General features: G+C 40.3%; 1 protein-coding gene across 1 annotated transcript; it reads left to right on the top strand.

Annotated features, from left to right (window-relative positions):
• Positions 1-242: 242 nt before the first annotated feature.
• DCTN3 (dynactin subunit 3) lies at positions 243-25,525 on the top strand. Its single transcript, XM_053700978.1, has 7 exons — positions 243-410; positions 9,549-9,633; positions 14,465-14,551; positions 15,321-15,404; positions 17,591-17,649; positions 22,044-22,103; positions 24,247-25,525. The coding sequence occupies exons 1-7, from the start codon at positions 327-329 to the stop codon at positions 24,334-24,336; spliced, it is 549 nt and encodes a 182-aa protein (XP_053556953.1). The 5' UTR covers positions 243-326; the 3' UTR covers positions 24,337-25,525.

The following is a 25,525-nucleotide window of genomic DNA, read 5'->3' as shown; positions in this document are numbered from 1 at the left end:
CAGCGTATTTAAGCCAGGACCAGTACCTCACACAACCGCACCACATGTAGCACCCAGAACTGTGCGATCTGCACTAACATACTATACCGCCATATTGTGGTTGGCAAACAATCTATCCAATCACAACCTACTTCCGGTATCCGTGTCCTATAAAAAAAAAAAAAATCCTCCCTAGGCTGCGTGATTACGTTACCCCATAGGAACACGTTGTGAGACCTGTACGCCAAACACCGCTCAGATTGATGACGTATGTTAAGCGCGTTAATGTGACGTATTTCCTGTTACTCCCGAATAGTTACTAGAGCACTGGAGCTGTCACTGTAAATATGACAGAATTACTGGAGCTGCAGAACCGAGTGCGGGAGCTGGAGAGGCGGCTGTACGGGCAAAGCGGCCCGGGGGGCGGGAAGGTGACGGCTCTGCTTGTGTTTGTGTCATAATTGTCATGTCTGACTGGTGTGTGTGTGTGATTATTAGTGTCATGTCTGACTGGTGTGTGTGTGTTATTATTAGTGTCATGTCTGACTGGTGTGTGTGTTATTATTAGTGTCATGTCTGACTGGTGTGTGTGTTATTATTAGTGTCATGTCTGACTGGTGTGTGTGTTATTATTAGTGTCATGTCTGACTGGTGTGTGTGTTATTATTAGTGTCATGTCTGACTGGTGTGTGTGTTATTATTAGTGTCATGTCTGACTGGTGTGTGTGTGTGTTATTATTAGTGTCATGTCTGACTGGTGTGTGTGTGTTATTATTAGTGTCATGTCTGACTGGTGTGTGTGTGTTATTATTAGTGTCATGTCTGACTGGTGTGTGTGTTATTATTAGTGTCATGTCTGACTGGTGTGTGTGTGTTATTATTAGTGTCATGTCTGACTGGTGTGTGTGTTATTATTAGTGTCATGTCTGACTGGTGTGTGTGTGTTATTATTAGTGTCATGTCTGACTGGTGTGTGTGTGTTATTATTAGTGTCATGTCTGACTGGTGTGTGTGTTATTATTAGTGTCATGTCTGACTGGTGTGTGTGTTATTATTAGTGTCATGTCTGACTGGTGTGTGTGTTATTATTAGTGTCATGTCTGACTGGTGTGTGTGTTATTATTAGTGTCATGTCTGACTGGTGTGTGTGTTATTATTAGTGTCATGTCTGACTGGTGTGTGTGTGTGTTATTATTAGTGTCATGTCTGACTGGTGTGTGTGTTATTATTAGTGTCATGTCTGACTGGTGTGTGTGTTATTATTAGTGTCATGTCTGACTGGTGTGTGTGTGTGTTATTATTAGTGTCATGTCTGACTGGTGTGTGTGTGTGTGATTATTAGTGTCATGTCTGACTGGTGTGTGTGTTATTATTAGTGTCATGTCTGACTGGTGTGTGTGTTATTATTAGTGTCATGTCTGACTGGTGTGTGTGTGTGTTATTATTAGTGTCATGTCTGACTGTGTGTGTGTGTGTTATTATTAGTGTCATGTCTGACTGGTGTGTGTGATTATTAGTGTCATGTCTGACTGGTGTGTGTGTGTTATTATTAGTGTCATGTCTGACTGGTGTGTGTGTGTTATTATTAGTGTCATGTCTGACTGTGTGTGTGTGTGTTATTATTAGTGTCATGTCTGACTGGTGTGTGTGTGTTATTATTAGTGTCATGTCTGACTGGTGTGTGTGTTATTATTAGTGTCATGTCTGACTGGTGTGTGTGTTATTATTAGTGTCATGTCTGACTGGTGTGTGTGTGTTATTATTAGTGTCATGTCTGACTGGTGTGTGTGTTATTATTAGTGTCATGTCTGACTGGTGTGTGTGTTATTATTAGTGTCATGTCTGACTGGTGTGTGTGATTATTAGTGTCATGTCTGACTGGTGTGTGTGTGTGTTATTATTAGTGTCATGTCTGACTGGTGTGTGTGTTATTAGTGTCATGTCTGACTGGTGTGTGTGTGTGTGATTATTAGTGTCATGTCTGACTGGTGTGTGTGTGTTATTATTAGTGTCATGTCTGACTGGTGTGTGTGTTATTATTAGTGTCATGTCTGACTGGTGTGTGTGTTATTATTAGTGTCATGTCTGACTGGTGTGTGTGTTATTATTAGTGTCATGTCTGACTGGTGTGTGTGTTATTATTAGTGTCATGTCTGACTGTGTGTGTGTGTGTTATTATTAGTGTCATGTCTGACTGGTGTGTGTGTGTTATTATTAGTGTCATGTCTGACTGGTGTGTGTGTTATTATTAGTGTCATGTCTGACTGGTGTGTGTGTTATTATTAGTGTCATGTCTGACTGGTGTGTGTGTTATTATTAGTGTCATGTCTGACTGGTGTGTGTGATTATTAGTGTCATGTCTGACTGGTGTGTGTGTGTTATTATTAGTGTCATGTCTGACTGGTGTGTGTGTTATTAGTGTCATGTCTGACTGGTGTGTGTGTGTGTGATTATTAGTGTCATGTCTGACTGGTGTGTGTGTGTGTTATTATTAGTGTCATGTCTGACTGGTGTGTGTGTTATTAGTGTCATGTCTGACTGGTGTGTGTGTGTGTGATTATTAGTGTCATGTCTGACTGGTGTGTGTGTTATTATTAGTGTCATGTCTGACTGGTGTGTGTGTTATTATTAGTGTCATGTCTGACTGGTGTGTGTGTTATTATTAGTGTCATGTCTGACTGGTGTGTGTGTTATTAGTGTCATGTCTGACTGGTGTGTGTGTGATTATTAGTGTCATGTCTGACTGGTGTGTGTGTGTTATTATTAGTGTCATGTCTGACTGGTGTGTGTGTGTGTTATTATTAGTGTCATGTCTGACTGGTGTGTGTGTGTGTTATTATTAGTGTCATGTCTGACTGGTGTGTGTGTTATTAGTGTCATGTCTGACTGGTGTGTGTGTGATTATTAGTGTCATGTCTGACTGGTGTGTGTGTGTTATTATTAGTGTCATGTCTGACTGGTGTGTGTGTTATTAGTGTCATGTCTGACTGGTGTGTGTGTGTGTGATTATTAGTGTCATGTCTGACTGGTGTGTGTGTGTTATTATTAGTGTCATGTCTGACTGGTGTGTGTGTTATTATTAGTGTCATGTCTGACTGGTGTGTGTGTTATTATTAGTGTCATGTCTGACTGGTGTGTGTGTGTGTTATTATTAGTGTCATGTCTGACTGGTGTGTGTGTGTGTTATTATTAGTGTCATGTCTGACTGGTGTGTGTGTGTGTTATTATTAGTGTCATGTCTGACTGGTGTGTGTGTTATTATTAGTGTCATGTCTGACTGGTGTGTGTGTGTTATTATTAGTGTCATGTCTGACTGGTGTGTGTGTTATTATTAGTGTCATGTCTGACTGGTGTGTGTGTTATTATTAGTGTCATGTCTGACTGGTGTGTGTGTGTTATTATTAGTGTCATGTCTGACTGGTGTGTGTGTGTTATTATTAGTGTCATGTCTGACTGGTGTGTGTGTTATTATTAGTGTCCATGTCTGACTGGGTGTGTGTGTTATTATTAGTGTCATGTCTGACTGGTGTGTGTGTGTTATTATTAGTGTCATGTCTGACTGGTGTGTGTGTTATTAGTGTCATGTCTGACTGGTGTGTGTGATTATTAGTGTCATGTCTGACTGGTGTGTGTGTGTTATTATTAGTGTCATGTCTGACTGGTGTGTGTGTTATTAGTGTCATGTCTGACTGGTGTGTGTGTGTGTGATTATTAGTGTCATGTCTGACTGGTGTGTGTGTGTGTTATTATTAGTGTCATGTCTGACTGGTGTGTGTGTTATTAGTGTCATGTCTGACTGGTGTGTGTGTGTGTGTGATTATTAGTGTCATGTCTGACTGGTGTGTGTGTTATTATTAGTGTCATGTCTGACTGGTGTGTGTGTTATTATTAGTGTCATGTCTGACTGGTGTGTGTGTTATTAGTGTCATGTCTGACTGGTGTGTGTGATTATTAGTGTCATGTCTGACTGGTGTGTGTGTGTTATTATTAGTGTCATGTCTGACTGGTGTGTGTGTTATTAGTGTCATGTCTGACTGGTGTGTGTGTGTGTGTGATTAGTGTCATGTCTGACTGGTGTGTGTGTGTTATTATTAGTGTCATGTCTGACTGGTATGTGTGTTATTAGTGTCATGTCTGACTGGTGTGTGTGTGTGTGATTATTAGTGTCATGTCTGACTGGTGTGTGTGTGTTATTATTAGTGTCATGTCTGACTGGTGTGTGTGTTATTATTGTCATATCTGACTGGTGTGTGTGTGTGTGTGTGTGTTATTATTGTCATGTCTGACTGGTGTGTGTGTTATTATTGTCATGTCTGACTGGTGTGTGTGTTATTATTGTCATGTCTGACTGGTGTGTGTGTTATTATTAGTGTCATGTCTGACTGGTGTGTGTTATTATTAGTGTCATGTCTGACTGGGGTGTGTGTTATTATTAGTGTCATGTCTGACTGGTGTGTGTGTTATTAGTAGTGTCATGTCTGACTGGTGTGTGTTATTATTAGTGTCATGTCTGACTGGTGTGTGTGTGTGTTATTATTAGTGTCATGTCTGACTGGTGTGTGTGTGTGTTATTATTAGTGTCATGTCTGACTGGTGTGTGTGTGTTATTATTAGTGTCATGTCTGACTGGTGTGTGTGTTATTAGTAGTGTCATGTCTGACTGGTGTGTGTGTTATTAGTAGTGTCATGTCTGACTGGTGTGTGTGTTATTAGTAGTGTCATGTCTGACTGGTGTGTGTGTTATTAGTAGTGTCATGTCTGACTGGTGTGTGTGTTATTAGTAGTGTCATGTCTGACTGGTGTGTGTTATTATTAGTGTCATGTCTGACTGGTGTGTGTGTGTGTGTGTTATTAGTGTCATGTCTGACTGGTGTGTGTGTTATTATTAGTGTCATGTCTGACTGGTGTGTGTGTGTTATTATTAGTGTCATGTCTGACTGGTGTGTGTGTGTGTTATTATTAGTGTCATGTCTGACTGGTGTGTGTGTTATTATTAGTGTCATGTCTGACTGGTGTGTGTGTTATTATTAGTGTCATGTCTGACTGGTGTGTGTGTGTTATTATTAGTGTCATGTCTGACTGGTGTGTGTGTGTTATTATTAGTGTCATGTCTGACTGGTGTGTGTGTGTTATTATTAGTGTCATGTCTGACTGGTGTGTGTTATTATTAGTGTCATGTCTGACTGGTGTGTGTGTGTGTTATTATTAGTGTCATGTCTGACTGGTGTGTGTGTGTTATTATTAGTGTCATGTCTGACTGGTGTGTGTGTGTGTTATTATTAGTGTCATGTCTGACTGGTGTGTGTGTGTTATTATTAGTGTCATGTCTGACTGGTGTGTGTTATTATTAGTGTCATGTCTGACTGGTGTGTGTGTGTTATTATTAGTGTCATGTCTGACTGGTGTGTGTGTGTTATTATTAGTGTCATGTCTGACTGGTGTGTGTGTGTTATTATTAGTGTCATGTCTGACTGGTGGGGGTGTTATTATTAGTGTCATGTCTGACTGGTGTGGGGGTGTTATTATTAGTGTCATGTCTGACTGGTGTGGGGGTGTTATTATTAGTGTCATGTCTGACTGGTGTGGGGGTGTTATTATTAGTGTCATGTCTGACTGGTGTGTGTTATTATTAGTGTCATGTCTGACTGGTGTGTGTTATTATTAGTGTCATGTCTGACTGGTGTGTGTGTGTTATTATTAGTGTCATGTCTGACTGGTGTGTGTGTGTTATTATTAGTGTCATGTCTGACTGGTGTGTGTGTGTGTGTTATTATTAGTGTCATGTCTGACTGGTGTGTGTGTGTGTTATTATTAGTGTCATGTCTGACTGGTGTGTGTGTTATTATTAGTGTCATGTCTGACTGGTGTGTGTGTGTGTTATTATTAGTGTCATGTCTGACTGGTGTGTGTGTTATTATTAGTGTCATGTCTGACTGGTGTGTGTGTTATTATTAGTGTCATGTCTGACTGGTGTGTGTGTTATTATTAGTGTCATGTCTGACTGGTGTGTGTGTTATTATTAGTGTCATGTCTGACTGGTGTGTGTGTTATTATTAGTGTCATGTCTGACTGGTGTGTGTGTTATTATTAGTGTCATGTCTGACTGGTGTGTGTGTGTGTTATTATTAGTGTCATGTCTGACTGGTGTGTGTGTGTGTTATTATTAGTGTCATGTCTGACTGGTGTGTGTGTGTGTGTTATTATTAGTGTCATGTCTGACTGGTGTGTGTGTGTGTGTTATTATTAGTGTCATGTCTGACTGGTGTGTGTGTGTGTTATTATTAGTGTCATGTCTGACTGGTGTGTGTGTGTGTTATTATTAGTGTCATGTCTGACTGGTGTGTGTGTGTGTTATTATTAGTGTCATGTCTGACTGGTGTGTGTGTGTGTTATTATTAGTGTCATGTCTGACTGGTGTGTGTGTGTGTTATTATTAGTGTCATGTCTGACTGGTGTGTGTGTTGTTATTAGTGTCATGTCTGACTGGTGGGGGGGTGTTGTTATTAGTGTCATGTCTGACTGGTGGGGGGGGTGTTATTATTAATGTCGTGTCTGACTGGTGGGGTTAGTAGTGTGTGTGTTTGTGTTAGTAGTGTCGTGTCTGACGGGTGGGTGTGTTAGTAGTGTCGTGTCTGACGGGTGGGTGTGTTAGTAGTGTCGTGTCTGACGTGGGTGGGTGTGTTAGGAGTGTGTGTGTTAGGAGTGGGTGTGTGTGTGTGTGGTGGTCTGATCTTGCAGCTTTTTTGTAATGTTAAAGGTTTTTTTGAGCTTGCTCAGTTGAAGTGTATATAAACACCATAGTGGATAACACATGGTTAAAGGCTGCTCCAGAGCAGCAATGCACTACCAGGAGCTAGCTGAGCAAATCTAATGACATGAGGCATGTATGTGCAGCCACCAATCACCAGCAAGCTCCCCAATGTGCATTGCTGCTCTTGAATCTACCTAGGTATGCTTTTCAACAAAGAATACAAAGAGAACAAAGTAAATTTGATAAAAGTATATTAAGAAAAGTCTCCAATTTTTTGCTGTCTGAATCACTCGATCATCATTTTTTTTTTTTTTTTTTTTTTTTTTTTAACCTACCAGTGAATAAAATAAAAGTTAAGAAACAGAAAACATATGCTTGATCACAAGTGATACCGCAGAATACATTCTCATTAGCTGATAGGGAAAATACACAGCTGTACTGGAGAGCTTCACAAAGCTTTTACAAGCAAGAAAACAGATTTATAAAGAACAAGGTATTGCATTAACCCTTTTACGACCAACAATGTACCTTGTACAGCGCCGGTTGTTTTTCTATATTGGGGATTAATATTCAGGAGGAAGGTGTTGCAATAGCAGGGTCAAATATTCCTAAAGTTCCCCACAGTGTTTCTACAAGAGGTAGTAATGACAAACACTGTGGTGGACTTTAAGAATGCCTGGGACAAGCATAAGGCTATCCTACATAATAACTAATGCATGTGACAAGCATAAGGCTATCCTATATACTAACTAATGCCTGGGACAAGCATAAGGCTATCCTATGTACTAACTAATGCCTGGGACAAGCCTAAGGCTATCCTACATAATAACTAATGCATGTGACAAGCATAAGGCTATCCTATATACTAACTAATGCCTGGGACAAGCATAAGGCTATCCTATGTACTAACTAATGCCTGGGACAAGCATAAGGCTATCCTATGTACTAACTAATGCCTGGGACAAGCATAAGGCTATCCTATGTACTAACTAATGCCTGGGACAAGCATAAGGCTATCCTATGTACTAACTAATGCCTGGGACAAGCATAAGGCTATCCTATGTACTAACTAATGCCTGGGACAAGCATATAAGGCTATCCTATGTACTAACTAATGCCTGGGACAAGCATATAAGGCTATCCTATGTACTAACTAATGCCTGGGACAAGCATATAAGGCTATCCTATGTACTAACTAATGCCTGGGACAAGCATAAGGCTATCCTACATAATAACTAATGCATGTGACAAGCATAAGGCTATCCTATATACTAACTAATGCCTGGGACAAGCATAAGGCTATCCTATGTACTAACTAATGCCTGGGACAAGCCTAAGGCTATCCTACATAATAACTAATGCATGTGACAAGCATAAGGCTATCCTATATACTAACTAATGCCTGGGACAAGCATAAGGCTATCCTATGTACTAACTAATGCCTGGGACAAGCATAAGGCTATCCTATGTACTAACTAATGCCTGGGACAAGCATAAGGCTATCCTATATACTAACTAATGCCTGGGACAAGCATAAGGCTATCCTATGTACTAACTAATGCCTGGGACAAGCATAAGGCTATCCTATGTACTAACTAATGCCTGGGACAAGCATATAAGGCTATCCTATGTACTAACTAATGCCTGGGACAAGCATATAAGGCTATCCTATGTACTAACTAATGCCTGGGACAAGCATATAAGGCTATCCTATGTACTAACTAATGCCTGGGACAAGCATAAGGCTATCCTACGTACTAACTAATGCCTGGGACAAGCATAAGGCTATCCTATGTACTAACTAATGCCTGGGACAAGCATAAGGCTATCCTATGTACTAACTAATGCCTGGGACAAGCATAAGGCTATCCTACGTACTAACTAATGCCTGGGACAAGCATATAAGGCTATCCTACGTACTAACTAATGCCTGGGACAAGCATAGGGCTATCCTACGTACTAACTAATGCCTGGGACAAGCATATAAGGCTATCCTACGTACTAACTAATGCCTGGGACAAGCATATAAGGCTATCCTATGTACTAACTAATGCCTGGGACAAGCATATAAGGCTATCCTATGTACTAACTAATGCCTGGGACAAGCATATAAGGCTATCCTACGTACTAACTAATGCCTGGGACAAGCATAAGGCTATCCTATGTACTAACTAATGCCTGGGACAAGCATAAGGCTATCCTACGTACTAACTAATGCCTGGGACAAGCATATAAGGCTATCCTACATAATAACTAATGCCTGGGACAAGCATAAGGCTATCCTACGTACTAACTAATGCCTGGGACAAGCATAGGGCTATCCTATGTACTAACTAATGCCTGGGACAAGCATAGGGCTATCCTATGTACTAACTAATGCCTGGGACAAGCATAAGGCTATCCTACATAATAACTAATGCCTGGGACAAGCATAAGGCTATCCTACATAATAACTAATGCCTGGGACAAGCATAAGGCTATCCTATAAACTAGATGAGTTTATACTTTTATGAAATATCGGGCAGACTTGCTGGGCCTATGGCTCTTATCTGCCGTCATTATTTGTTTCTAAACATCTCTTAATGACGAGCAACGTACAGGGTAATTCCTGGTCATTGGGTTAATATTTAATAAGACGCATTAGTCTGTCTTTGTTGTAAATATAATGAGCAATTTTTAATTGTCCTTTTCTGTGTTTTTATTTCTGTGCATGTTTACAAACATCACACAGCTTTATTTACAAATATCTCACATCGTTATGTACAAATGTCACACACAGGCTTCTTTACAAATATCTCACATGGGTTTCTTTACACAGATTGCAGATGGCCTAATAAAAGTCCAGGTGGCCCTGGGGAACATTGCAGGCAAGCGGGAGCGAGTAAAAACCTTATATAAGAAAAGTGAGTATATGCTGGTCTATAGTGTGTGCTGTATTAGTTTATTTAGTGGCATGTTACACAGTCTACTATAGGACCTTCTTAGTCCACCAATAGGAGACAAGCAGGCAATGTGTGGACTAGCAGATCTCAGGCTGGGTCATGTGCAGTAAGTAGTGATGGTATCTGCTAGTGGATATCTTGTACAGGAGACTTTTCCGAACATTAAACTCGACATTTAATTTTCTATGAAATATGTTCTTGTGCATAGAAAAATAACTAATTCCTTTCATTTTTTTCCCCTTAGTTTCCCTGTAATTGAACTTTGTAAAAGTGTTTTGTTTCACTACCCCAGGGCTCGACAAACCCAGGTGCCAGAGAGACAATGGTGCCTTTAAAACAAGGTCCTGGTGCCCTGATAGTATATTATGGTCAAATGTTTCTGGCTCTTAAATGTATGGACCTTGTTGAGCTCTGTACTATTCTACAGGGGCTGAAGTGTATCCAGCATTAGTGTGCACTCCAACCCTACAACATGCTACATACTTATTGCTTGATTAGAGCTCATCTTTCCCTAATTGACAAAAGCAAAACATACTCAAAATGGTTTGTCTTTGGGTTGCAAAAAAAAACTAATTAAAAATAACACCTTAAAGGGACACTGTACCTAAAAATTTTCTTTTGTGATTCAGATTGAGCATGAAATTTTAAGCAACTTTCTAATTTACTCCCTATTATCAAATTTTCTTCATTCTCTTGGTATCTTTATTTGAAATGCAAGAATGTAAGTTTAGATGCCGGCCCATTTTTGGTGAACAACCTGGGTTGTCCTTGCTGATTGGTGGATAAATTCATCCACCAATAAAAAGTGCTGTCCAGAGTACTGAAACCAAAAAAAAGCTTAGATGCCTTTTTCAAATAATGATGGCAAGAGAACGAAGAAAAATTAATAGGAGTAAATTAGAAAGTTGCTTTAAATTTCATGCTCTTTCTGAATTACAAAAGAAAAAATTGGGTTCTGTGTCCCTTTAAAGTATTTTGTTGTACACAGATCTATTACAATGCAGTCATTTAATTTATCTTTCATATAAAAATATTTGATTGTCTCTTTAAACACATTAGGGTTTTATCAATGCCCAGAACAAAACCTTTTGTATAAAATACAAATTCTAGCACAAGCGGCCCTGGGTTAGAAATAAAATATTGAAAGGGTTGGAAACACTTTGTACTGGTCATGGCAGTGAAAATACTGTAAACGATGCAGATATTTACAACTGTACAACCTGCTGTGAAAAATAGAAATAACAGGAAACAACCAGGGGGTGCAGTTCTACTGAAATTATATGTATATCTCCTCTCTCACTGTACAACCTGCTGTGATAAATAGAAATAACAGGAATCAACCCCATACGCCTGGTTCAAGGACGTACAGGATCCGTGGGTCCTGGAGGTGGTATCTCAGGGATACAAGAGGCTTCAAATCTCATCCGCCAAGTGGCAGATTCCTCCTCTCGAATCTGTCTACCAGAAAAAGCCGGGGTGTCGCCGGCGAAACGCGTAGAGGTATTGTGGCTGTTCAAAGGATCCTTAGATACAGACGTCAGGTGGCCCAAGGACATATCCGATTGGTGTAAAGATCATTCTCTTTGCCGGGTATCGTTTGAAGATTTTCAATTGGACGCCCTGGATCTCCCGCTGCCTTGGGTTCTGGTGAAGCTGTATTTTATCTTGTACATTGCTGTTTTTTAACCCATCTCTAGTAAGTACATTACTAGCGTGTGTTGCTCCTGAATAAAGTACTCCTACCTTGAATCGGATGTGCGCTTTCTTTCTTTTCTGCTGCAGAAAAGATGGATGCCTTTTCTAGGCGGATCTATCCTCAGGAGTTGTTGTCCCAGTGCCTAACGAAGAAAGGAGGGAACTTTCCGCCCAATTCTGGACCTAAAGTGCTTAAACAGTATCCGTTCCTGTAAGATGGAGACAATAAGGTCCATCCTTTCTTTAATTCAGGAAGGTTAGTTTATGACAACTATAGATCTGAAGAACACTTGCCTTCAACACTTTTTCAGTTCCTGAGGTTTGCATTCCTGGACCAGCACTTTTTAGTTCATTGCCCTTCCGTTTGGCCTAGCTACTGCTCCAAGAATCTTTACGAAGGTTCTGGGAGCTCTTCTAGCCGTTGCCAGAACTCAGGGTATTGCAGTAGCCCCATACTTGGACGATATTCTGATGCAAGCACCATCCGTTCGTCTTGCGGAAGAATTCTGAGTCCCTTCTCAGTCTTTTCGATCACATAGATGGAAGATAAACTTGGAAATTGAGTTCTCTTATCAAGTACCAGGGTGGAATTCCTGGGTACTTTAATAGACTCCATATCCATGAAGATATTTGGCATGTCTTGCCCTCCGAACCTCCTTGAGTCCCTCTGTGGCTCAGTGTATGGAGGTGATTGGTCTCATGGTGTCCTGCATGGACATCCATTACTTTTGCCAGGTTCCGTCTCAGACTTTTACAACTGTGCATGCTGAGGCAGTGGAACGGCGATCATTCAGATCTGTCTCAACAGATTGTATTAAACAGCTGGTCAAGGGAATCACTCTCTTGGTGGCTCTGTCCAGATCATCTGTCCCAAAGGACATGCTTCTTAAGACCATCCTGGGAGATTGTGACTATGGACACAAGCCTATCAGGAAGGGGAGCTGTTTGGGGTGCCAGGAAGGCACAGGGGTTGCGGACTCAGGAGTCCTCCCTCCCAATCAATATTTTGGCACTACGGGCAATCTTCAAGGCCTTTAAGACTTGGCCACTTTTGAGTCCGTCCCAGTTTATCAGATTCCAATCAGACAATATAACCTTGGTGGCTTGCATCAACAATCAGGGGGAACGAGAAGTTCCTTGGCGATTAAGGAAGTATCTCAGATTCTGAAGTGGGCGGAGGCCCACAGCTGTTCGCTGTCATTGATCCACATTCCTGGATGTGGACAACTGGGACGTGGATTTTCTCAGCAGTCAATCCTTCCATCCAGGGGAATGGTCTCTCCATCCCAAGGTGTTTGCAGAGATATGCAGCAAGTGGGGGACGCCGGACATAGCTCTCATGACGTCCCGTCTCAATACCAAGCTACCCAGGTACGGGTCGAGGGATCCCCAAGCGGATCTAATAAATGCACTAACAGTGCCCTGGAGGTTCACACTCATATCTTTTTCCTCCATTACAGCTTGTTCCTTGAGTGGTGACCCGCATCAAGCAGGAGCGGGTATCTGTAATCCTGATTGCTCCATTGTGGCTGCGAAGGATGTGGTTCGGATCTAGTGGGGATGGCCTCATCTCCTCCATGGAAGTTGCCTTGCTGCAGAGACCTGCTGATACAAGGTCCATTTGTTTTATCAAAATCTAGATTATGAGGCTGACTGCGTGGAGATTGAACTTTTAGCCAATAGAGGACCTACTTATTCTGGTGTGAAGAGCGTCGTTTTTCCTGACCCAGAGTTAAGGTTGCCAGGATCTTATCTTTTCTCCAGGATGGACTGGAGAAGGGCCTTTCTGCTAGTTCCCTGAGGGGACAGATTTCGGCCCTGTCAGTTTTATTGCACAAGAGACAGGCTGAGCTTCTAGACGTGCAGTCCTTTGTTATGGCTCTGATTTAGGATCAGACTTGTTTAGATCTGGGGCTCCTCCTTGGAGCCTAAATTTTTTTCTTCAGGTTTTGCAAAAGGTTCCGTTTGATCCTCTGCATTCCGTTGGCATTAAATTGTTATCTTGGAAGTTTCGCTGTTTATTGGCTATTGCCTCTGTGTGCAGTTTCTGAGATCTCTGCTTTGCAATGTGAGCCCTCTTATCTGATTTTTCGTGCAGATAAGGCAGTTTAACGTACTAAATTAGGTTTTCTTCCTAAGGTTGTGGTTCTTTTCTTGTGTCCTAATCCTTCATTGAAGGAACACTTACTTCACAATTTGGATGGGGTTCGTGCCTTGAAGTTCTATCTTCAGGCTACTAAGTGTAAGGGGCAGAAGTCTACTTCGACTTCCCTATCTTTTTGGTTAAAGAGTGTTATCCACTTGGCTTACGAGACAGCAGGACACTGTCCTTCTGAGAGGATAACGGCTCATTCCACTAGAGCAGTGGTTTCCTCTTGGGCCTTTAAGAATGAGGCCTCTATGGATCAGATTTGTAAGGCGGCTACCTGGTCCTCCTTACATACTTTATCTAAATTTTACAAGTTTGATATTTTTGCTTCTGGCTGAAGCTGCTTTCGGGGTGCCCTCAGAATAGGGTCTGCCTCTTCCTTTTTGTTCCCTCCCGTTATTCATTCACGGAGCTTGGGTATAGTTTTCCCAACAGTAAGGAATGAAGCCCCTGCTTTTTTTTTTTTTTTTTCTCCTCATCTATGGACAGTTCCCTATTTTATTCTGGCACTGTTTATACCCTAAAGTTTCTCCTACTTTTCTTTGTTCCCTCGTCAGAATGACTGAAGTGGGAGGGAGATTTAAACCTTTGACTGGGGTGTCTGCCTCCTCCTGGTGACCAGGTGTTGTATTTCCCCAACAGTAAAGAATGAAGCCGTGTACTCTCCCTATCTGGAAGGAAAGGAATTTTTCTGGTAATCATAAATTATGTTTTTACATTTCAAAGCCACTTTTCCCCATATTTAGCTGTATTTTGGTTGTTTAGTTGAATATCGTGTCCTTAATTGTACTTGTACTACCCCTATGGATACTGATAAGTCCCTGTAGACTTGCGCTGCTTTCCTCTGGGCCCTGTTTAGCAGTCGGTGCTTATGTACAGGATACTATTTGTGCTGTTACGTAGTAGTGACACAGCTGGTGGTTTTCTGACTTTCTTCTGCTTTGTCAGTTGAAGACCTGATGAAGTATCTGGACCCACAGTACATAGACAGAATGGCTGTTCCTGATGCCATGAAGCTGGAGTTCATCTTAGCAGGTTAGTTTTGTGGGCTTCATTTTGTTAGACCCACATTGTGTCATAAGTACCCACAAGTTGTTTTGTGTTTTTTTTTTTTTTTTTTTTTTAAATTGTACAATTGATTTATTATATAGCAGCAGTTTTTGCATCACGGCTTTTAATATTATACATTGTGCGAACACTGCTTACATCTACTGCTCAAAGTGCATAACATTGTTAAAAGCATTGATGCTAAACTGCTGCCATAGTGTTCCAGACACGTGCGTGCTTCTGAGCCTTCCTAGTTATGTGCTTAAAAAAGATACCAAAGAACAAAGTAAAACAAATAAAAAGCCATGTTAGATTAATTTTAAACATGTATAGAAGTGCACAACAGCACCTAGTAGTACAAACCAACTTGTGTCTATGAATGAATACACAATATCTAAAGAATAATTGCTAGTATGAATATGGTGTATAAATCAGTGCTCACTGGGTCACAGTTTTTTTCACTGCAGAATTAGGAGGCTGCTCTGTGTTCGGCATTTTTCGGAGCCGAATATCATCTTGTGCAAGTAAAACGCAATACGCACTGTGCATATCCAGGTCGGACTTAGTGTGTTTCACTTGCACAAGAGGATGTTTATCTCTGAAAAGAGCCGAATACCGAAATCAGCCTCCTACTTCCGCATTCGCTAGTGAACGAAACTACAGAATGCACATCTGTTTAACATGACAAGCCGGCTGATTATCTACACAGCTGAAATGGAGACACTGATGCACGTTTGTTCCCTTCTCCCTGTCACAGAGGAGCAGTATATTTTGTCGCAAGTGGCTTTACTGGAACAGCTGAAAACCCTGCAGCCGTATCTGGACAGCGAGCATCTTAAAGGTAACATAGAACTGTTTGTGTGTAATGCAATTGTACAATAGATTTGTGAGTATAATAACATAGTAAAAATGCTGGATAAATATAGAGACCGTATTGCTGACAACAAAATGATGACGACAAAAGGGGCCCCTCATTTTGGATAGAAAAGATAAAACGGTGCTTCCCCTTAACACATCACACATGGAGTCCCAAAGTACCCCAGCAACAGTCACCTGAGCACGCACTCTTTGGTGTTAGTATAGGGAGCAGGGGTTCCTTATATCTATAAAGAAGATTCTGTAGTCTGAGACGTTCTGCTAGAGAATAATTAGTCATGAAACAATATTTGCCCACTTCTTGCAAGTGTAAGCGCCTTGTTTGGTTATATCGGCATTATCCCTTACTGCAGCTGGGCTGGTCAGTACTAGGTTTAGTGTAGTGGTTATATCGGCATTACAATCCCTTACTGCAGCTGGGCTGGTCAGTACTAGGTTTAGTGTAGTGGTTATATCGGCATTATCCCTTACTGCAGTTGTGCTGGTCAGTACTAGGTTTAGTGTAGTGGTTATATCTGCATTACAATCCCTTACTGCAGTTGTGCTGGTCAGTACTAGGTTTAGTGTAGTGGTTATATCGGCATTACAATCCCTTACTGCAGCTGGGCTGGTCAGTACTAGGTTTAGTGTAGTGGTTATATCGGCATTACCATCCCTTACTGCAGCTGTGCTGGTCAGTACTAGGTTTAGTGTAGTGGTTATATCGGCATTACAATCCCTTACTGCAGCTGGGCTGGTCAGTACTAGGTTTAGTGTAGTGGTTATATCGGCATTACAATCCCTTACTGCAGCTGGGCTGGTCAGTACTAGGTTTAGTGTAGTGGTTATATCGGCATTACAATCCCTTACTGCAGCTGGGCTGGTCAGTACTAGGTTTAGTGTAGTGGTTATATCGGCATTATCCCTTACTGCAGTTGTGCTGGTCAGTACTAGGTTTAGTGTAGTGGTTATATCTGCATTACAATCCCTTACTGCAGTTGTGCTGGTCAGTACTAGGTTTAGTGTAGTGGTTATATCGGCATTATCCCTTACTGCAGTTGTGCTGGTCAGTACTAGGTTTAGTGTAGTGGTTATATCTGCATTACAATCCCTTACTGCAGTTGTGCTGGTCAGTACTAGGTTTAGTGTAGTGGTTATATCGGCATTATCCCTTACTGCAGCTGGGCTGGTCAGTACTAGGTTTAGTGTAGTGGTTATATCGGCATTACAATCCCTTACTGCAGTTGTGCTGGTCAGTACTAGGTTTAGTGTAGTGGTTATATCGGCATTACAATCCCTTACTGCAGCTGGGCTGGTCAGTACTAGGTTTAGTGTAGTGGTTATATCGGCATTACCATCCCTTACTGCAGCTGTGCTGGTCAGTACTAGGTTTAGTGTAGTGGTTATATCGGCATTACCATCCCTTACTGCAGCTGGGCTGGTCAGTACTAGGTTTAGTGTAGTGGTTATATCGGCATTACAATCCCTTACTGCAGCTGTGCTGGTCAGTACTAGGTTTAGTGTAGTGGTTATATCGGCATTACAATCCCTTACTGCAGTTGTGCTGGTCAGTACTAGGTTTAGTGTAGTGGTTATATCTGCATTACAATCCCTTACTGCAGTTGTGCTGGTCAGTACTAGGTTTAGTGTAGTGGTTATATCGGCATTATCCCTTACTGCAGTTGTGCTGGTCAGTACTAGGTTTAGTGTAGTGGTTATATCTGCATTACAATCCCTTACTGCAGTTGTGCTGGTCAGTACTAGGTTTAGTGTAGTGGTTATATCGGCATTATCCCTTACTGCAGCTGGGCTGGTCAGTACTAGGTTTAGTGTAGTGGTTATATCGGCATTACAATCCCTTACTGCAGTTGTGCTGGTCAGTACTAGGTTTAGTGTAGTGGTTATATCGGCATTACAATCCCTTACTGCAGCTGGGCTGGTCAGTACTAGGTTTAGTGTAGTGGTTATATCGGCATTACCATCCCTTACTGCAGCTGTGCTGGTCAGTACTAGGTTTAGTGTAGTGGTTATATCGGCATTACAATCCCTTACTGCAGCTGTGCTGGTCAGTACTAGGTTTAGTGTAGTGGTTATATCGGCATTACAATCCCTTACTGCAGCTGTGCTGGTCAGTACTAGGTTTAATGATACTTGTGTGACTTTGTTTTCCAGGTGTCACAGCACAGGCCTCCAAGTTACAAGCCCTGTCCCAGATCCACATAAAGCAACAGGTAACGTGGTCTCTGTTTTCACAGTTTGTGCAATATTGTTATCTCCCAACAATCGGGCACCTAGCGTTTTTTTTTTTTTTGGTTTTTTTTCTTCACTTTTTTTTAAAATTTTTTTCTTTTAATCTGTTTCTGAAAATATCTAATTTGTAGACATTGTGACTGGGCTGCAAATTACTTACTTGTGCAGCTGATAACTTAAGGATAGATAAAGAAGAAACAGTGATAAACAGGTCACTGTGCTTCTATAGGAGGCGCTAATATGAACAATAAATATAAGTATAAAAATATAAGGTTAATGTAATTCCCTATATATGCAATTAATATAAAAACAATGTTCAAATAACAATGAGTATGGATAAAACAATAAAAAGGTAATGGACCAGCCAGAGAAAGTCCAATGTGTGTCTTCCACGTCCCAAGGCTTGATAGGCTGCTCTCTGTCGTCACCCCAAAGGATGACGTACTTCTATAGTGATAAGATAAAAACAAAAACAGAGGCGCCACATGTGTAGGTCAATAAAGACAAGAAAATCCAAACAGCGGCAGATTAAGGGTACTCACAAACGGGGCGGCACTCTGTTGTGCCAGCAGGGACAGGCTGGTGTTTCTACAGCAAACCAGCTAGCTGTGTGACAGGTCAACAACGGATACAGTCAGCGCTGGAGTTCTCTGCTTTTGTGGCCTCTAGCCGGTGTTCCCAGTGTGATTTTTCTCCTCAACTGGAGCTGCAGTGGAGCAAGGAGGAGGGCTGGACTGCCCTAAGGTTACTGAAATGGAGACTATCACAACCACGCCAGACTGATGTAAAAGTAAAAGATCAGTATTTTATTATACAGAATAAAAATACCAAAGGTATCACAATTTACAGCTGGGTGTGTGAATAACAATCTCCCCACAAAGAGTGCAATAGCAACGCGTTTCTCGGGCGAACCCCGTTTCCTCAGGCTTGTGTGCTCTAAGTGTGTGTATACACCCTTTAAATAGGGATCAGTAACCTCATGTTCCCATATCCCTCCCCTTCCTGCTCCAAAAATATCCAATCAGATCTTTCCTTTCAGAATCGCCCAGTTGTTGATATAATTAAAATGTTGCATTGTAATAAAGTATCTTATTAATATATGTGTTTCTATGATATTGAAAATTTACAAAAATGAAGGTCAATGAATGGTTGGTAGATAATACGATCTCTAGTCAGTGGTACCGATCGTAACTGAAACATATTACAGTGAGTGTAAGCTAAAATCGCACATGATTCCTTATTAACAAATAGTGTTGCTTAAAGGGACACTGTACCCAAAATTTTTCTTTCGTGATTCATATTGAGCATGAAATTTTAAGCAACTTTCTAATTTACTCCTATTATCAAATTTTCTTCATTCTCTTGGTATCTTTATTTGAAATGCAAGAATGTAAGTTTAGATGCCGGACCATTTTTGGTGAACAACCTGGGTTGTCCTTGCTGATTGGTGGATAAATTCATCCACCAATAAAAGTGCTGTCCAGAGTACTGAAACCAAAAAAAGCTTAGATGCCTTCGTTTTCAAATAATAACAAGAGAATGAAGAAAAATTGATAATAGGAGTAAATTAGAAAGTTGCTTAAAATTGCATGCTCTTTCTGAATCACAAAAGAAAAAAATTGAGTTCAGTGTCCCCTTTAAGCAACACTATTGGTTAATAAGGAATCATGTGCGAGTTTAGCTTACACTCACTGTAATATGTTTCAGTTACGATCGGTACCACTGACTAGAGATCGTATTACCTACCAACCATTCATTGACCTTCATCTTTGTAAATTTTCAATATCATAGAAACACATATATTAATAAGATACTTTATTACAATGAAACCTTTTAATTATATCAACAACTGGGCGGTTTAGAAAGGAAGGATTTGATTGGATATTTTTGGAGCAGGAAGGGGAGGGATATGGGAACATGAGGTTACTGATCCCTATTTAAAGGGTGTATACACACACTTAGAGCACACAAGCCTGAGGAAACGGGGTTCGCCCGAGAAACGCGTTGCTATTGCACTATCTGTGGGGGGATTGTTATTCACACACCCAGCTGTAAATTGTGATACCTTTGGTATTTTTATTGTGTATAATAAAATACTGATCTTTTACTTTTACATCAGTCTGGTGTGGTTGTGATAGTCTCCATTTCAGTAACCTTAGGGCAGTCCAGCCCTCCTTCTTGCTCCACTGCAGCGCCAGCTGAGGAGAAAAATCATACTGGGAATACCGGCTAGAGGACTCACAAGCAGAAAACTCCAGCGCTGACTGTATCCGTTGTGGGCCTGTCACACAGCTAGCCGGTTTGCTGTAGAAACACCAGCCTGTCCCTGCTGGCACAACAGAGTGCCGCCCCGTTTGTGAGTAGCCTTAATCTGCCACTGTTTGGATTTTCTTGTCTTTATTGACCTACATATGTGGCGCCTCTGTTTTTGTTTTTATCTGATAACTTAAGGACCATTCAATATAGTAGAATTCAATAACCAAAGTGCATAATAAAAAGACAATGCAATAGAATTTACTGATTTTCAAACGGTAGATTATTTTTTTTTATGTGTTTTTTTTTTTTTTTTTTTTTTTTTTTTTTTTTGTGGACCAAATTTCAATTTGACGTCCCCCCTGTATCATGTGACAGCCATCAGCCAATCAGACTCATATACACTGTACTCTTGCACATGCTCAGTAGTAGCTGGTGCCTCAGTAAGTATGCATATAACTGTATCGTGTGACAGCCATTAGACTCATATATACATATACACTGTGTACTCTTGCACATGCTAAGTAGTAGCTGGTGCCTCAGTAAGTGTGTATATAACTGTATCATGTGACAGTCATCAGACTCATATACATATACACTGTGTACTCTTGCACATGCTCGGTAATAGCTGGTGCATCAGTAAGTGTGTATATAACTGTATCATGTGACAGCCATCAGACTCATATACATATACACTGTGTACTCTTGCACAAGCTCAGTAGTAGCTGGTGCCTCAGTAAGTGTGCATATAACTGTATCATGTGACAGCCATCAGACTCATATACATATACACTGTGTACTCTTGCACATGCTCAGTAGTAGCTGGTGCCTCAGTAAGTGTGCATATAACTGTATCATGTGACAGCCATCAGACTCATATACATATACACTGTGTACTCTTGCACATGCTCAGTAGTAACTGGTGCCTCAGTAAGTGTGCATATAACTGTATCATGTGACAGCCATCAGACTCATATACATATACACTGTGTACTCTTGCACATGCTCAGTAGTAGCTGGTGCCTCGATAAGTGTGCATATAACTGTATCATGTGACAGCCATCACTCACATATACACTGTGTACTCTTGCACGTGCTCAGTAGTAGCTGGTGCCTCAGTAAATGTGCATATAACTGTATCATGTGACAGCCATCAGACTCATATACATATACACGGTGTACTCTTGCACATGCTCAGTAGTATATGGTGCCTCAGTAAGTGTGCATATAACTGTATCATGTGACAGCCATCAGACTCATATACATATACACTGTGCACTCTTGCACATGCTCAGTAGTAGCTGGTGCCTCAGTAAGTGTGCATATAGCTGTATCATGTGACAACCATCAGACTCATATACATATACACTGTGTACTATTGCACATGCTCAGTAGTAGCTGGTGCCTCAGTAAGTGTGCATATAACTGTATCATGTGACAGTCATCAGACTCATATACATATACACTGTGTACCCTTGTACGTGCTCAGTAGTAGCTGGTGCATCAGTAAGTGTGCATATAACTATCATGTGACAACCATCAGACTCATATACATATACACTGTGTACCCTTGTACGTGCTCAGTAGTAGCTGGTGCCTCAGTAAGTGTGTATATAACTATCATGTGACAGCCATCAGCCAATCACTCATATACACTGTGTTCTCGTGCACATGCTCAGTAGCAGCTGGTGCCTCAGTGTGCATATAAAAAATATGTGCACAATTTTGATAATAGAATTCCATTCTCTATCTGAATCATTGTATTTTGACTTGTGTCCCTTCACTCACCTCACATTCTGGCATAACGGGTATGAAAACTGTTCATACAAAAAGACAACATCCCAGGGATGAATTTAATTATAAAATACAATCTCTCTAAAAATGAGAATAGAAATCATTATGAACACAAAGCTGCCCCAATAAGTCAATATATACTGATATCACTGAGGCATTCTGTATAAATTGACAATCCTTGTGTTTTTCTGTAATTCTGCACAGTGATGGAAGTAAAGATCCTCGTACAGAGCAGGGAAACCTATAGATTATTTCTGCCAGAACAGACTCGTTAAGACCTCTGCCGGTAATATGCAGCTGCAAATCATTTGTGTTTTGTTATTTACAGGATCAGTGCGGGGAAATAACAGAGGAAAGCAAGAGGCTGCTGGAAGATTACAACAAGATGGTATCCTTAACAGGCTTTTTACTCAAGGCCATAAGATGCATTAGGTTATTCCCTGCCTCCCTCTAGTCATGGGGGCCACATGTTGAGATGCATCATTCGCTACATTCCTGTGCTGATTTATTTGCACTTCAGATACCTGCAGTGTAACTAAGGTTACAAAATGTCAAAGGGAGGTGACTGTTTGGTGTCTTTTTTTTTTTTTTCCTCTAAGGTACAATGCACAGTAAACTATTCCTCCTTTTTAATGTGCTCCTGCTTGCTGGAGTGTATTACATAGTTTACAAATAGCTCTGTTTATCTGTGTCATTTGCAATAGCTGCTATTGCATGAAACCATCACCTACACGTAAATTAAGAATACTGCAGTATTCTCCATAAAAAAAATTTAAACAGTCACCAGCAGAAATTAACCTCCTAGTGTGAGGTTATTCCCAGTGCTTGGTATGTAATGAACTCTTACCATCTACTTGATATCATTGTCCCCAATGTTTTTCCAATAACTTATGCAAATATGTCATTACCGAAGGTATTAGTCTATAGCGATAGGTGTATATGCTTCTCTTCTTTTTTTTTTTTTTTTTCTTATGAACCCCTAGACACTGTTGGGATGTTTCATGTCGTCCTAAACGCACCGGTCTTTAATGCCGTTGGGACAGCATGGAACTTCCTACTTTTTTTGGTGCCCTGCACCGTCTAACTTTTGGACAATGGAAAATCCGAAAGAGGGTTGTTCCTAGTATCATAGGAAGTCCGTCCCCCCCCTCCCCCATAATCCGATCCCAGCATTGAAATTACGTGATCTCACCGATGTTCTAGTGATTTCCTTTTTCCAGCAAGTGTTTACATTTCTGATCTTCAACACTTGCCCACAACGGCTTCTGGTTCAGGATACACAGGTATCTGTCGTACCTCTGATTAAAAACACATTAAGGGAACAACAAAGTTACCCTCTGTGATAATAAGCTGAGAAACGCGTTGCAGTTTTGTTATATCACAGAGGGTAACTTTGTTGTTCCCTTAAAGTGTTTTATAAATTATTAATAAAAATTTGTAATCTTGGGCACTACTGATTCCTGTATATCCTGAACTAATAGCCGTTCTGTTATTACCCCGACTTGGAGTTAGTGAGCTAGGACATTAAAAGCTCCCATACTGTGTGAATCGGCACAATAGAGTGCTGCCGACTTTGTGCCTGCATATGTTTATGCACTGAGATCTTTTGGTGCCGCATATTACAGTATTGCCCTAGAAGGTGAAATATTTTTTTTATTATGTTAACATTTTCTGCTATCCAAAGCACAAATTGCTTAATTTAGCATTTATTTAATGATAATTTCAGCAATAAACATTAAATGTTTGTTGGCTCATTTTATTTATGTTTTGAAAATAAAACGCAAAATGTACTGAGAAAAGTAAAAATAAGAAATCATAAATTAGAGACTTGCAAAAGTCCGCAAAGCAGTAGCATAGATATTTCCACAAAATATGCAGAACAAGTCCCTGTTTATATAAAGTGGTTTACTTGTCTACTTTCTGCAACGGAAGCTGTGGTGAGCAAAGTACAATCCTGTAGACACAGCCGTAATCTTCAATATAGACCACGATAGCTGTAATCAAGGTACTGCTGTGATAGCGTGGATGTGTTGCCAGCGTATTCAAATGTAGCTACAGAGGCAATAGGCAAAACAAGACAGTGCAACTCGATTCAAGGTAAAACTGGATACATTTTAATCAAACATAAAAACTTGTGATTGCACTTAATAGAAGTCAAAGCATTCCGCCATAAAACAAAGTATCTGAGTTCCTCAGTTTCATAGTCCCTCCCTCCGACTGAGTAGTACTGATATTAGAGTCCTGTGAAGGCTTCTGATCAAATGGGGACGCTTCCTGAACTCACTCATCTCCTCCTCCACATGTTTTGTCCACCCTCTTAGTGGACTTTCTCAAGAGTGTATTTTTTTTACTAATATTTTAGCTGCGTGCAGAGCAAAATTAATAGCCTGGTTAAACCCATTTTAAAAGGTCCAGGGGATAACACTGTTAAGTAATAGAAAAAATAACAACTCTGTAGAGGGTTTAGACTGTGATGAAGGTGCAAATCGCTGCATCATTGTTTTAAGATTTGTCCTTAATGTTATTCTCAGACGGTTTTGCTATCCAAGCAGTTTGTGTTATGGGATGAGACCCTGAGTCAGCTTGAGGCTGCAAAGCAAACAAAGCAGATTTCGGAGTGACGCAAGAAATTAACCTGACTGCAGATCTAGCACGGCACCAGTTATTTATTAGTTAATTGTGTATTCTGTTTACCCTCATGTATAATTCCTCACCCGGCCTATCAGCTCCCTCCTCAGCAGTGACGTTCTGGTCTGGGCCTTGCTTGCCGACGTTTTGCAAAACTGTGGCATGGGTGGCAGCCGTACTGCAAAAACTGACCAAAATAACCAGGAGATGATAAAAGGTAAATCTCTCTGGAACTTCTGCCTCCCCCCAAAGCTATAAGATGTTAATGTTAGAAGGATTTCATAAATAAAATAATTTAAATTTCTGTCATTTTGTTGATGTATAATCCTGAGCATGACTATTAAAGGGGTCCCTCACTATGCCACTTTATGAGAGGGCTCCTGCACTGATCACCCTGTTGTCAGTATATGGCTGGGTTATAACACCATATATTTAATAATTATCCTTTAAACTAAACCCCAATAAAATATGCATATACTAAAAACCATAAAATTAATATAAATTTCTGAATTCTTTTTATTAGTTAATATCTATAAACACATTGAAATATATTTGTAGGGACCAGAATGTGAGTCAATACTATACACGTTTAAAACTATTACTATATGCTAATCTCATAAAAGCCTTATTTACAATACCCTCCCAAGTCAGAGTTGTATTTCAAGTATCACAGTGAGACTAAGATATAATCCATTAACATTCAGCAATACAATCAGCTACGATTGATTCTAATACAATTCTAATTAGGACACTAAAAGTACATATATTCTTAATGTAAACATGTAAACAGTCATTTATCTAAGCTGAAACAAATTCTTAGTTACTTACAATTAAAACCAATTCTGAGTTATAAATCTATATTTGCAATGAAAAACTTAGTATTAAGGATATATGTTTTAAAATACACAGAGTATGAATGTAAGCTACAATACAAACTGCTCTCTTTAATCTATTACCTACAGCAACAATGAATGTTTGTTTTAAAATATTTCCTATAATTAGTAACCTTTTATACTTTACCAAAATAACCAAAATCGATAATTCAGTTTCCAAAAACTTCTTGTTTCATCTCAGAAGATAAATAAGTATATTTTGCAATCAATGAAAAAAGGTAGCCAACTTTGCTTAGAATAACTGTATTTCAAACGCCCAGCAGTCTCTTATCAATAAAGGTCAGCAGCA

Source organism: Bombina bombina, chromosome 2, assembly GCF_027579735.1.
Source record: "Bombina bombina isolate aBomBom1 chromosome 2, aBomBom1.pri, whole genome shotgun sequence".
NCBI classification, from domain to species: domain Eukaryota; kingdom Metazoa; phylum Chordata; class Amphibia; order Anura; family Bombinatoridae; genus Bombina; species Bombina bombina.
Note: the sequence above shows the minus strand (reverse complement) of the source record. Positions and strands in the feature narration are given on the sequence as shown.

What these genes read in the sequence shown, in the direction of transcription:
- DCTN3 (XM_053700978.1), top strand. Translation starts at nt 327, where the DNA reads ATGACAGAATTACTGGAGCTGCAGAACCGAGTGCGGGAGCTGGAGAGG. An exon ending in AAAAACCTTATATAAGAAAA is followed by an intron (nt 9,634 to 14,464) that starts GTGAGTATATGC and finishes CTGCTTTGTCAG; the next exon opens with TTGAAGACCTGATGAAGTAT. An exon ending in TGGAAGATTACAACAAGATG is followed by an intron (nt 22,104 to 24,246) that starts GTATCCTTAACA and finishes TGTTATTCTCAG; the next exon opens with ACGGTTTTGCTATCCAAGCA.